Source organism: Anolis sagrei, chromosome 2 (genome assembly GCF_037176765.1).
Source record: "Anolis sagrei isolate rAnoSag1 chromosome 2, rAnoSag1.mat, whole genome shotgun sequence".
Taxonomy (NCBI): domain Eukaryota; kingdom Metazoa; phylum Chordata; class Lepidosauria; order Squamata; family Dactyloidae; genus Anolis; species Anolis sagrei.
Window position 1 is genome coordinate 60,983,326 of NC_090022.1, and position 14,757 is coordinate 60,998,082.

At 37.9% G+C, this 14,757-nt stretch overlaps 1 protein-coding gene across 2 annotated transcripts in view; it reads left to right on the forward strand.

Annotated features, from left to right (window-relative positions):
• The first annotated feature begins 203 nt into the window (after window positions 1–203).
• DCP1A (decapping mRNA 1A) overlaps window positions 204–14,757 on the forward strand; it is a 38,572-nt gene continuing 24,018 nt past the window's right edge. The window contains exons 1-3 of one of the 2 annotated variants that reach the window (XM_060766031.2): window positions 204–385; window positions 4,764–4,804; window positions 10,077–10,204. In XM_060766031.2, the coding sequence (XP_060622014.1) occupies window positions 251–385; window positions 4,764–4,804; window positions 10,077–10,204 (304 nt within the window). In that variant the 5' untranslated portion in view covers window positions 204–250. The remainder of the gene's footprint in view (window positions 386–4,763; window positions 4,805–10,076; window positions 10,205–14,757) is intronic. The other variant, XM_060766032.2, reaches the window with a different exon arrangement.

A 14,757-nucleotide genomic window follows, 5' to 3' on the forward strand; every position in this document is an offset into this window, starting at 1 on the left:
TAAATAGCAGTCAGAGCTGCGGAAATACATTCATTTGGGTTTCTTTCCCGGCGTTGCCCATTCCCTTCTGGAATTAGTTCAGTTGAGAGAAACACCAAGGACGGGTTAGAGAGGCGCAGCAGAGTGGAACGCAAAGCCGGGCGAAGGCGGTTTCCGACCGGCGGCTAGAGAGGGACGGACCAGTGCGGGTGACGCTCCCTGGGCCTCCCCTCCTTCCCTTCCCCGCCGCGGCCGAGGTCCCGGATCCAAGATGGCGTCTCTGAGTCAAGCGGGGCAGGAGATGAGCCTGGCGGCCTTAAAGCAGCACGACCCCTACATCACCAGCATCGCCGACGTGACCGGCCAGGTGGCCCTCTACCGCTTCAGCCCCAAGGACAACGAGTGGGTGAGTCCACGGGGCCCCGCTCGCTGGGAGGGAAGGAGAAGGGCCCCGGCCCCTTTGGCGGCCATTCGCAGAAACACGCCCACCTTTCGGAGTTCCCACAGAAGCTGCTGCTGCTGCTCTTAGCGCAGGCCTGGGCCAACTTGGGCCTTCCAAGTGTTTTGGACTCCAACTCCCACCATAAGCGGCTGAGGGGGAAAAGGAAAGGGCCTGAGGCTGTTAGGAATGGTGGGAGTTGGAGTCCAAAACACCTAGAAGGCCCAAGTTGGCCCAGGCCTGCGCTAGTAGCTCCTGTTTGCTCCTTGTCTTGTGAGTTTTATATTCACCTTCTATTTCTATTGTATGTTTATCACTCTTGCACCGTGAATTGTAATACAGATATTTTGTGGCCGTGTTTTTCAATGTAAATATTTTAGGGTATTATTATTATTGAATCATAGAGTTGGAAGAGACTTCGTGGGCCATCCAATCCAGCCCCCTGACAAGAAGCAGGACAATTGCGTTCAAAGCACCCCCGACAGATGGCCATCCAGCCTCTGTTTAAAGGCCTCCATAGAAGGAGCCTCCACCACACTCCGGGGCAGAGAGGTCCCCCCCTGAACAGCTCTCACAGTCAGGAAGTTCATCCCAATGTTCAGGTGGAATCTCCTTTCTTGTAGTTTGATTTATATTTATTTAGGTTAAAGGTTTTCCCCTGACATTAAGTCCAGTCATGTCCAACACATCTCCATTTCTAAGCCAAACAACCACCGTTGTTCGTAGACACTTCCAAGGTCATGTGGCTGGCATGACTGGAAGATGCGCCACTACCTTACCACTGGAGCAGTACTTATTTATCTTCTCACATTCACATGTTTTCAAACTGTTAGGTTGGTGGAAGCTGGGGCGAACAGCAAGGTGCTCACGCCGCTCTCCAGATTTGAACCTGCAATATATTTATTTATACCCCACTTTATCTCCCCAAAGGGGACTCAAGGCAGCTTGACCTAAAAACATTAATATACCATTTAAAATAAACAAGATTGCAAGCATTCAATAGAATTAAACATCAGCAGCATTTGAAAAAAATCGCAGTTAAAATCCATCAAAACAGTTCAAAAGCACAGAACCCCCTGACTAGTTCTTGGACACCTTCATCTTTAAAAGTCTGTTTATTTATATCCTGCTTTTTTCTCTCCATACGGAGACTCAAAGTGGCTCACAACTAAAAGCGTTAAAATATACACGTATTAAAACAGGATTAAACATCATTTAAAACATATAAAATCACAGTGGTCCCTGATAATCTTTAAAACCTTCTTCTTTAAATGCCTGCCTGAATAAAAAGGTTTTAGCATGCCACCTGAAGGGTAGCAGGAGGGGGCCATTCTTGCTTCCCTGGGCAGGGAGTTTCAGAGTCGCAGGGCAGCTACCGAGAAGGAAGGCCCACTCTCTCATTCCCAATAACTTAACTTGAGATGGCGGTAGGACCAAGAGAAGGACTTCGCCCGGGTAGGCTCATACAAGTGGATGTGGTTGACCAAATAGCCTGGACTTGAACTGTCTAGGGCAGTCGTTCCACACCTTTTTTTTTTTCGACCAGCGACCATGCACCAACATTAGTACCAGAAGGGTTATGAATCCGTTTTTGGTCAATATTACATCTGGTTTGGTTATTTGGGATGCTTATTCAGAAAATTGCATTGGATGGATCACATCAACTCTAGTTTCTGATACAGAACATATGCCATCCAGTAGTCACCATCTGCTCACCCACAGAAAACCATATTTAATAAGCCTCAGCACTATAAGAGAGTTTTCCAAGACCAGTCACTCTTGTTGCAATGGTGTAGTAACAGTGAGGCTGTGAACCATAGTTTAGTTCTTTCAGACCACTGGTGGTCCACAGGCCACAGGTTGGGAATCACATGTCTAAGACTTTAAAGGTCATAACCAGCACTTCGAATTCTATCTGGTAACAGACTGGCAGCCAGTGGAGCTGTTTAAACAATAGGATTGTCTGCTTCCTGTAGCTAGCCCCAGTGAACAACATGTCTGCAGCTCTGTGGACCAGATGAAGTTTCTGAGCCCTCTTCAGAGGCAGCCCCACGTAGAGTGCATTACAGTAATCCAGACGATGTATGTATTTTATAGTAGTGTGTTTTAGCTGTGTTGTACCTGCTTTCAGCCATGAGGAGAGGTGGCTATCAAATAAAAATATTATTATCATCATTATTATTATCTTTCCCCTGAGATCCAATAGGTGTACAGTAGATCAGGGCTTCTTATACTTTTTCTTCCTGCAACCCTTTTCCACTTGAGAAATTTTTACATGATCCTGGGTATATAGGTACATTAAATAGGTATAAAAATCACACATTTACTGGTAATAAATCAACATTTGCAAGACTTGCTAAATAGGCTGATTTGTTTTCTGGAGTGTTTTCTGGGAAGTAAACACTTCATGTTGTTCCTAACTGATTTGTGTAAATAGATAGTGTTCAGAAACCTTTTACTGTTGCAATTTTTTTTGTTGCACCCAACATTGAACCAAGAAGAGACCACAGTTTTAGAAGGAGTGCAAGAGAGCTTAGGTTTGGTTCTAGGACCCCAACAGAAGTATCTGTTTAGGTTTGGTTCCAGGACCCCCCATAGAAGTGTGATGCTATGTGTTACAACTCCCCACAAAAGAAACAAATACTATCTCCTGCTCTTTGGATACCTTTCGTTACAAAGGAAGATTTAATAGTGTGCTATAACCTCTGCATGCAAAAATGTTTGCTCTAAAGTACAGAGAAAAACAAGAAGCAATGTAATAGTCAAGCAGAAGATTATTAGTGTTTCCAGGTAGATTTCATAGACTTTTTACATCCTTAGGATACAGCTATCTCTTCTTTCTGTTCATCATGTTAGGACCAACTCAGAAGGTGGTGTCCCATCATTTCTAGTGGTCATGGATAAAACACCATAACCTGCACTAGTCCTGATACTTCCCCCAACATTTATTTGCATGCTGCTTATGCGCTACAAGAAGACAAAAATGTTGTATTCCTGTCTAATGTTCACATTGCTGGCCTAAACAAGCAATATTAATTCAGGAATAAAGAAAATAGATGCATAAAAGAGAATTAATCAAAATTATTGGGAAGTGTCTGTCTGAACAACATGTTTTAGGCTTTTAACTTTGGCCCCATCTACACTGAAACTGCAAAATAAGGTTAGTGTAGACTTCTATAATTCAGTTTAGCTGCATTATATGAGTCATAAACTTCATTACATGGCAGTTTTGTCTTGTCCCTCAAAGAGTATGTAACTGAGACAGATAAATACACTGTTTCCTTCTAAAATAACCCAGCACCAGGATACCTGAAGGACTTGTTCCATGTGTGAGATTCTCTGTTGAATCAGTGTTTCCTTGTGACTTGAAATGTGCACCGAGATTATGAGGGCTAGAACTATTCTGCTGCTTAGCCCAACTTCTAGGGTTCTGTTCCCTAGGATAGCTGCTGTCACTTCTGGCTCCTGAAGTTCAGTGAAACCCATTTTGTCTTGTGTGTAGTGGTACTCTTGTCTTGTTCCTTGATGTTCTTGTTTCTTCTAGTCTCTAGTGATCTGAACTAGATTGAGATTAGTTTACTCCATTTGAATACATTTGAATTGTAAGTTGCTCTGCATGTTTACATCTAGCAGAGAAGCAGTCTGCAAAATCAAGTTTTCAGTTGTACACTTCATATTTGTAAGCCTTATTTTTAAAATCTTGCCTTTCCCCTCTACCCACTCATGTACATTTCAAGAAGATACTGTGTTCACTTTTCTATTTTTAAAACTTGACTTTTCAAACATACATGCTAACCTCTTTGTCAGACTTTGGTTAATGTGAAAATTTATCGCTCAGAGGCACAATCTTTTATGTGTTATATGGCAGCTAAAGAAAAAGTTTTAAAATACAGATGGCTGACATAAAGGAAAAACAGGTCTGCCTTATTAATCCCATTTGTCACTAATTTATAATGACTTATGCTAATAAAGACCGTTTAATCTCTTTTTGTAATATGTCTGCAAAAGACACAAGATAGAAAAAATAATTAGACTTTAATTTTTTTAGTATTACTTTAACAGGACTGTCAGAGCAAAATTATAAGGTTATTAACACACCACGGAAAGCTAAACTGACCAGACCAATCAGCATCAACCAGTGCTGGTTGGTGTGCATAATTTAAATGCTTATTTATCAGCATGGTGCATTGGAGAACTGAACCATAACTGTTCTCTTTTTTCATTCAAACAGATAGTAACAATTAATTGTCATACAGTCAGAATATCAGCAAAAATATGAAACCGAAGAATGCTATACAAATCTAGTATTTGAATTAATGTTGCTGTTTTTTCTTGTTCATTATAGGAGAAGACTGACATAGAAGGTACTTTATTTGTATATAAAAGGTAAGCTCAAATCTTTCCTCATATCTACCTTAAAACATTGTGAACTATAAATTAATATATGTATTTATGTGTTTGAATTAAAGCATCCCTTCTTTTGTTGATGCACTTTGAAACCTTAATGTTATGTTTTCCTTATATGTAGTCCTAAAAAAAATCTGGGATTTCTTTGGAGAAACACAAACTTTCTCGAAGATAAAAATCTTCACAACAGTTTTGAATTCTAAAGATAGTTACTACCAATCAGAGTGCAGGATCGTATTCATGCTAGCCCTCATGCAAGGTATCAAAGCATTTTTACTGCCTGTGCAGAAAACTTACACTTTCCATGGGATTGGTACATGCACAGTTACAAATAGTGGTGATTCTGCATCTGCATTAATGTTATAACCGGATCTTTCACAAGCATTTTGTGTTTGCTATTAACAATTATGAAGTTGGTGTTTGGCAGACTTGGTGTGAATGCCACCAAGCATTGCACAGGAATGCTGTGAAGTGGGGCTTGAATGTATCTAAAAGCAAGGCTTGCCTCTATGAGATTGAGGCAGGGATTTGAACTGGCTCTGACAGGGTTTGAAGTCGGCCTAGGGTTTTGAATGGATTTTGACAGAATTTTTTATTTTTAAAAACGGGGAAACTACCTGTGTTTTAAAGGTGTTTAAAATAGATTTTTTTACAGGTTACTATACTTTTCTACTTTAATAAAGCTGTTCTTGTGTATCAGATAAACTTGTCTCTGTCTCCCTGTAAGCCTAAATTAGAGTCAGGCCACATATACCAAAACAAAGAATCAACACAGCCACAAGTCCACACAATAAAGCAAGAGAAAATTGGGGAAACAAGGGAAGGGTGAATGGCAGGATTCTTAGAGCCTAGGTTAAGGCATTTGTCACATTTATTTGGTATCAAGCAGTGGGCCTGTGTGGTTAAGAGAAAGCCAAACAGAGCTCTTGAGTGGTTGGTGCAGGACTGACACTAAATTAGGGCGAACAGTCTAAAATATAGGATCCATTCATACTTTTGAGGACAGAAGAGGGAAAGAAACCATTGGCATAAGACACACAAAAAGAACCCTTTTTTGAGATAGAGGCCCACAGAACCTGTCAGTTCTCTAATACCAAAGTGCCAGAGATAAAAGCCTTTGGCAGCAAGGAATTCTAAAGCTAGCCCACAGGACACCAAGAAGTGCTATGAATGTGAGGATGTGAGAGACATACATTTTAACTTCCCTATCTCAAGCAGGCAGAATCTACCCCGAATCATGAGCAAGAGATCTGCGCATGAAAAGTCCAGTCTGAAGGGGCAGGCAGGTAATTAAACACTAAGCAAGACAGATCACTGACTAGGCTGGTTACCAGGGAGACAGAAGGCCTCAGTGAGGCAGCTATCATGTTACATTCTGAGCTGGCCAAGTGCTCTATGGTTGTATCACTAGATTCAGAAGAGTGGGGATTTTGAATAAAAAGCAGAATTAAAGGGACAAAATGTTGGCTGTAAAAGACACAGAAGCTCAACTATGTGTAACTCAATTTCATCTTGTCAGCCAGAATGGCATACTGGAAAACATAGTGGAAGGATGGACTAGTTTTCTAGTGCCATAACAAGAATAAATATGAGATAGAAAGATTGGCAGGAACCTGGGATCTTACTGTTCATTCACGTATTCCTGTTTTGGGTCTGATTGTAATTTTGCAAAACATGTAGCACAATATGTGTAACTATCTGCTACTATGCAGAGCAATGTTTGCATATTAAGTCAGAATGTGGGAATCAATGTGAACCAGGGGGTCTTAGTTCTGTTGGCAACACTGAGAAGAGAAATGAAAGGATTGATCTACCAGGAGCCGATCAACCTTTCAGAGAGCAGGACTTCTGGTAACTCATTAAGAAGTAAAAACTGGATGACAGTTTAAAGTCGCTCAGAGAACTGGCAGCTTCAGTTTCCCCTGTGGTGTCTAAAGAGAAATCATCCAGATATGTTCAAGACAAAAATATGAAATGCAAATAAGATGCCATTGATTGTAAGACACACCTAATTTCAGTACCACCAGCAGCAGCAGCAAAAATACATAAGGTACCCCTGCGATTCTAAGATGCACCCCATTTTTAGAGATGTTTATATATGAAAAAATGTACTACTTAGGACTGAAGAAATACAGTATTGTATGGAAGGAAAGTTCATGGTCCTCTGGACTTGATCAGACAAAAATGAGAAGGGGAGAAAGATAAATCACCAGTAGTAGTTGTAACTTGTATGTAAAACCTGTAAAAATAATTGAGAGATACTATGCAGTTGGCTGGAGAGACTTCGGAAAGCCCAGATCAACCAGGTGTGACCAGAAAACAAGAGACTGCACATGTAAACTGTAGATGGTCCTGATTCTTTCTCTAGAAAAGGGAAATAAACTACAACTTGCCTGGACTGAACTAATTAAAATCCAAGTCAGATCGAGTGATGCAGATTATGATGTCAATTTGGGGAAAGAGAAAAATCTATCAAAGGTGTTACATATAAATATGTTTAAAACCTATATAGGAGAGAAAAGTTGATATGTGCCTTTTCTGAAATAGGGAGGGGAAGAATCACATTTACCTCCCTATGAGAAAGGGGAAAATAGAGGTAGCAGGTACATTGTTGCTTCCCTATTCAGGAGCAGGTAAAAGAAGTGCAAAGTATGCAAAAACATACAAAAAGTTATATTCTGATTTACGGAGGAGAATACAAGATAGAGTCGGAAAATAACTCCTTGTATGTTTTTAGCACATTTTGTTCTTTTTTAAAAATCTGCTTCCTGGCCTTCCAGTAATTTCTAACATAAGGTGACCCTAAGACAAACCTAGCATGGGGGTTTCTTGGCAATATTTTTTCAGAATAGGTTTGTTATTCCTGAGAATGTAATTTGCCCAAGGTCACTCAGTGGCCCCTGTATTGCATCAGTTTCTGTAATGTGTATTTTATTTATTTTATTTACAAATTTCTACCCCGCCCTTCTCAACCCCCGAGCTGGGGACTCAGAGTGGCTAACACTGGCAACAATTCGATGCTGCAAATATCACAATATAACAACAATATAAAACCATAAATACACAATAGATTAAAAACAATGGCATTAATTATGCAGTCATATTGTCTCTGGTTTGATGCTATTTCAAACAAAACAAGGCACAACATTACAAATACATTAGATGGCTATCCACTTGCTTATGAAGTACAATCTGGTTAAGATTATCGTATTACGCAAATCTAATGCGCACCCTAATTTTGGTGAGGTAGTTTAGCCAAAAAAGGGGAGCATTAAATTCAAGTAAATAGGGTATTCAAAGTAACGCTGTTTGGGATTATAATTACCCTTCATCGGCTCGCCAAAGTTACAATGTACATAGCTTCACTGGTGAAATTGATAGAGCTGTTTCATAACATGACTGCTGATGTTCTAAATGGTAAATCTGGCAAGCTTTCAGAAAAGTATTCTGACATATTGTAGTAATTGTTTATTAATTATGTAATATGTTAGGTTGTTAACTGTTTTTACACAGTAGCATTGAATTTTTGCTGTTCTTATTTGTTGTGAACCGCTGTGAGTCGCCTTCGGGCTGAGAACAGCAGTATATAAGTAAAGTAAATAAATAATAAATATTTATATTGAATTATAAATCACTATGCTGGTTACTTGGAGTCTTTTATATTTTCAGGCAAACAACTCCCCCCCCCCCCCCCCCCCCAGAAATCCTAAAATCAAACTCTGGTGGATACCAAGAGCTCACTGTGTTATAGTATACAGGCAAAATTTGAGTTATAAATACCCTGACATGCAAATAATTAATAATTACAAATGGGGGTGGGACAACAGAAAGTGAGAGAAATCTACTCCTTGGAAGGGACAGTCACTCCTGAAAGAGTTATCATGGGTCGAAGGTGTCTCCACTGAAGCTTTCTCACCAATCCTTGTTTCCACAACAAGCTAAATTATTCAAGATCTAATGATCACAGGGACAGAAAGTGAGGTGAAATCTTCTGAACAGCTGCACAGACAGCAAAACAAGCACCACAGGAATGTCAACCCTTCCCTATGCTATCCAAAGCATATGTATGTATGTATGTATGTATGTATGTATGTATGTATATGCACATACATCTCCACACACTTATATGGCTGGAGTTACACTCTAAAAAGTACCTGTTCCAACTTACATACACATTAAACCTAAGAACAAATATACAGAACCTATCCTTTTTATCTTTCTAAATGAACCTATCTGAGCTCTAAGATTCAGGTGTACAATCTTCCTAGACATCTTTAGTTTTGACATGAAAGTGCTTTGGATTATGTCACTAGGAAGGTTGGGATAGTTCTCTCTTTGCTGTCCTTTTGTTATCAAGTGAAAATTTTCTATTGTATCTAGTTTGCATAGTTATAGAATTCACATTTTAATGCTAGAAGTCCATATATTAACAGTACATCATTTTTCTTCAACGTCTTCTCAGAGGTCTAGAGAAAATAAGTCAAATTCTCAAATGTCACTCTTCTTATTTTCACTGTTGCAGTGCCTTGGGCTTTTAAGCATGCTATTTCCAGACCTTTAGTGCTTTAATCATTAATTCGCTGAGTTTTAATTATATTTGACATGCTAGCTCAGGCTGTTAGCCCATCTGTTGTAATATATGCTTAAAATGAATATAAAATGATGTTTTGAAATGACCTCTTACTTTGGGCCTCAAATACATAAAACAATAAAATGTCTTTTTAGTGCTTAAATTTTCTTAAAATAATGGACTTGCTTGCTTGACAGTATTCTTAAGCTCCTAAGAACTCCTTGGTTGGCAAAAACTTTATTGCATTACATAGTAGACTGTTTTTGTGATACTATTTTGTGCAGAGATACTATTAGAGACCTTGGCTTGGTTCCAATGGTGCCCTTCTGCAGGCAAAAGAGTTCTTTCTGTCTTGATTGCAAGACCCTTGAACATGAGGTGGGAATTGAAAACCATCAGGGAAACGGAGACATTGCACCATTTCTTGCTCAAATTCCTAACCTGTGTATTCTTTTTCAAGCCCTTAAGTAACAATTAATGGAGCAGGATGCTGTTCAGATTTTCATCTAATTGTGCATCTACCCCCTTGGAGGCCTCAAAAAAGGCAGAATAAGGGAGAGTGATTAATTTTTTTGTCATTAAACCGAATTCTACTAAATCATTATCACTTTGATTTCCTGAAAACAGATGGTTATCTGTAGTATCCTGTTTATGCTGTTCTGTTTTTCCCTGAAATAATAGGTCTGCTTCACCTTACCATGGGTTTACAATTGTGAATCGATTGAACATGCACAACTTGGTTGAGCCTGTAAACAAAGATTTAGAATTTCAACTGCATGAACCTTTTCTTCTGTACAGAAATGCTAATTGTGAGTATAAACCTGAATGTTTATATTTTTTTAATTGAAAGCTTGAGAAATGTTGCTGCTAAAATAATGTGTGCGGCAGAAGGAGCCAGTTAAAATTTCCCATCAGCTTCAGTATATTCTTCAAACTGTATTCCCTTTAAACTTATATTGTTAAACAGTGTTAAGTTCCTCCTAATGTAATTTGTATCAGTCTGTCCTTAATGTCCCTTCCGTTATACCTCTCTCTCCATAAACCTAATTCACTGACTAACAGGAAATCATGGTTCTCATTATTGGCATTTTTGAGAATGAGATGATATGAAAGAATTGCTAGTTAGGGAAAAGACAAAGGGGTCAGAAACAGTATCTGAAAATAAATGTTCTGGCCTCTTTAGAGTGTAAAAATGGTGGTGCTGCTGCTACTGGTATAACAACTAACAAGAGTAATAAATATTAGTGGGCTGCTGTGAGTTTTTCTGGGCTGTATGGCCATATTCCAGAAGCACTCAGCCGTACAGGCCATGGCCGTACAGCCCAGAAAGCTCACAGCAGCCCAATGATTCAGGTCATGAAAGCCTTCAACAACACAATAAATATTAGTATTTCACTGAGCAGCCCAGATCTTTTCCCTTTTATTCAAGGCTTGACCATAAGACTAAATTTACATGTTCATTTTCTTGTCATGTGAGAATGTTTATGCAAGTGCCTAGCACTGTATCCCTAAGAAACAGTGATTTTACCAGTGTGTCTTTGAGTCATACTATAATATGAATCTGGCAAATGATGGGTATCTGCTTTTTTTGTCCAAACATATCTCCAGCAGTGTAGATTTTCCTTCATTCTTTTAGTTTTTCTCGCTCATTGTAAAGTTGTTAACTGATTTAAAATCAAATTAGATTTACACTTTTAAAAATCCATTATCACATATTCTATTTATTCACAGTATCTTAAAAATAATGTAAGAAAATTGTAGTCTACATATCTTGTAATCAAATTTAGTCAGACTTACTTTTCAGTCAGTGAGTAAAGGAATTCAGACTAAATTCAATACAAAAATGCTATAAAATATTGATTTGTAATTCCCTTCTTCTATTTAGAATGTAGTGAACCTTTTTATAATTCCCATTATAAGATTTAGAATAAATCATTGTAATCCTGACATCTTTATTTATCAAGCTGAGAAATCTGTGTAAATAACACGTCAGTTCATAAAGAGAAAATGAATAGAAATAAAAAACAGCTTGCAATATACCTGTCTTTCCTTAAATCACTTGAAAATGAAGCATCCTATATTTAAACACTTTAATAAAACAAACACATTGTAAATTATCTAAACTTTTCTGAAAGAACAATTGTAATCAGTTAGAGTATTGGTGGATAATTTGTATATTATTCTCATCTTTGATGTATTGAGATTTTGAATGACATCTATTCTAATTTAAGTTATCATGTTTGCATGAATTAATTCTCTGCTCAAACATTCCTTCATAGTTAATTCAAATGCTAATGTTGACTTTATGGTGCAGGATTTGCTTCATCTGTCCAGAATTAATAGATGGTTTCTAAACTCCTCAAAATTACAATTTATCCCAGACCCTAATACAAATTTGTTTCTTGAGAATAATTTTCAGTTTTAGATTGCATTTTTAATCCATTAACAGTTTCAACAAGTTTAACAAGTCTTAAATTGGCAAAACCCTACCATATTACCAACACATATCAGCTCTTCCCAATCACTACATGTTCAGTCAACATCAACAGATTAGTTGTTTAATTAAAAGTAATTTATTATTTGTCTAGTTCTCAATATATTCATTTCAAAATTGTGTAACATCTTCAAATGCTCAAAAAATAAATAACTTACCTCTATAGGTCCTTAAGAAATAATATTCCAAATCTGTTTCATTCACAACTTTTCCTTTGAATCTAAATTCTCTGTCTTGATGTAAAGGATTGATTTCCATAATGTTAAAATATGGGTGTGGTATACAATTCTGAATTCTAAAATGGAATAATAGCCGTTCTTTTTCTGTTCTTCTTCAAGTTTTGTATGCCTTTCCCTCTGTTGAAGTGTAGCAGTGAAGAGTGTGCTTTAAATGCTGTTATCTTTGGCATAACAGATTACTTATATACAACATTGCGTATTTAAGTTGCAATCTTATATTTTGACTGTAAAACCATCAAAGTGGTTTCACCAAGTGAAAGAGGAGCCACCTGTGGATATCAGCAGTGTTGTCAGAATGGCATGTGTTTGATTGTGGAAGGAGAATGGATCTTCAGTAATTGCTTTAATGCAGACTTCTCAACCGAGATAAAGAGTGAGGTTGCTGTTGCTATTTCTGTAGAAAGAAATTGTAAAATTGCATTTAGTGTTTTTATAATGGAGTTTAAGTTGAGGGCAGCCAGACCAGTAGAACAGTGACATGCGTTGAGCTAATGTGTCAACAGCAGTCACTCTCTGGTTCTCATTCTCCTATCTGTGTTCTGTCTTTGATAGCCAGCTCTGTTTAGGACAAATCCATTAGTTCTTGGCATTGATATCCACTTTAACCTAATGTAGTCTTTCAACATGCAAGTAATTCTAGAGAAAAATAGAAAGCTTTTCTGTTATATCAAGTAATCAATTTTTGTATCTTTGTCCTTCTTGTCCTTTGTGATAATGCAAGTTTGTGATATTGAAAGTTTCTTGTATATGCTACTTTCCTGTAGGTATTTGTAGGTTCAACACATTTTCTTGTTCTTATAACCTTTCTTTCCCCTGAAGTTATTAAACTTTGTGAAGAGTTGCCTCTTCTAGTTGGCTAAAGATTGTACAGGCAGTCCTCAAGTTACAAACAAGATAGGTTATGTTGTTTTGTTCTTAAAGTTGAATTTGTATGTAATTTGGAATGGGTACTTTTTAAAGTGAAACTTCTATATAAGTTTTGGATAGAGTTCACTTCACCTTCTGTCCCTGTAATAATTTTGAAATACTTGCTTGTTGTGGAAACAAGGATTGGTGAAACAGCTTTACAGGAGACACCTTTTCCCCATGATAACTCTTCCAGGAGTGAATTTCCCACCCTCATTCTTAACTATGAGTAATTTGTAAGCGGAATGCTTGAAACTCAGAGACTGATTGTATTCCTTTCTCCTTAGGAATAAACCTATGATCTAGCTTTCTTAACAGACATAATTCCATAGTACAGGGCTGAATCCTGTGGTGTTGCTTATGTGCTTTCCATCCTGTTATACCTCACAATAGGCCAAAATCCAATATAATTTTTCCATTGGTTGAATAATTTCCACAAGAAACTTGGTGCCCAATGCCTTTTCTCTGGAGGTCTGCTAAATCCTCTGAAGCAGATCATCCACTTCTGACAGGGATGTCAATCTATTTTCATTGATGGCCACACCTGCCTTATGGTTGTTTTCAGAAGGCCATTTAATCCATGGATGGAGGATTCATTGATACAGGGGGCCAATTACATTTTTAATATAATGGTTGATGCTCTTTAGTCTTTACCCAGTTTGGGTTCCCAGATGTTATTGAATGACAACTCCCATCACAGTTTATTATCTGCCATGCAAATTGGGGATAATGGGAATTGCAGCCCAACAGCACTTGTAGCTCTGAGGTTGGGGAAAAGTTAAATGAAAATTTAAAGTCAGATGTAATATCCACAAGGTTTGTATCTAAATTCATACTTCACTTCCAGATGTTACTGTATCACAACTCCCAGCAGTTTATAAAACAGGGAAATTAAAAACAGGGCAGTGTGTAAGAGAGTCATGTGTTCAGGAAGTCAAAATCCTTGACTAAAAAAAGCACTAAACAATGATAGTTCAGGCTATATTTTGCTGGACACAGTCAGGTCAGAGGATACACACCTTTATTAAACAAAAAATATAAATTTCACTAAGAGAAGCTATGTAAAGCAGGAAGCAAATAATTGGCAGAATCATCTGAAAAGGGGTAGAGAGATGGAGTTGATAATAATATGTTATGTCAACTTTGGACATGTTCTATTATAACTGTAATGTCAAAATCCTGATGTGTGCAAATAATTTTATCCCAAGGGTGTACTGCCAAAACTTCACCAGAGGTTCCACACAGTCTTTGAATCAGGCTGCGAAAAGCTCCTAACCATTCAATGGTGTCTAGAGGATTCAATGAAAGTAACAATGAAACTTTTTTTTAATTTAATTTTTATTAGTTTTACAGGGATAATATAAAACACGGTACAACACAGTATGCATACTAAGAATAAGATAAGAGTAATAAGCAGACAGGATGGGAGAGAAAAGGAAGAAAAGAGGGGGTTGAAAGTATACAATTAAACTTTTTGTATATTCAAAATACAGATTGGTTTCATTGATCTCAGTTCATGCATACATCATGTAGCTAGTTACTTGTAGCATGTAAGAGCTGGGAAAAACTGTGTCTACCAGCTTGAGAGTTTCTGCATTCAAAAAATCCTCCAGGACCTTGTAGGACTACCGATCTAGCACCCAGCCTGCCCTTGCCCCAGACCTCTCTGAAAATCAGTTGGATTTATTTGCTAAAGTTTTCAGACAGTTTTTGTATGACCCTC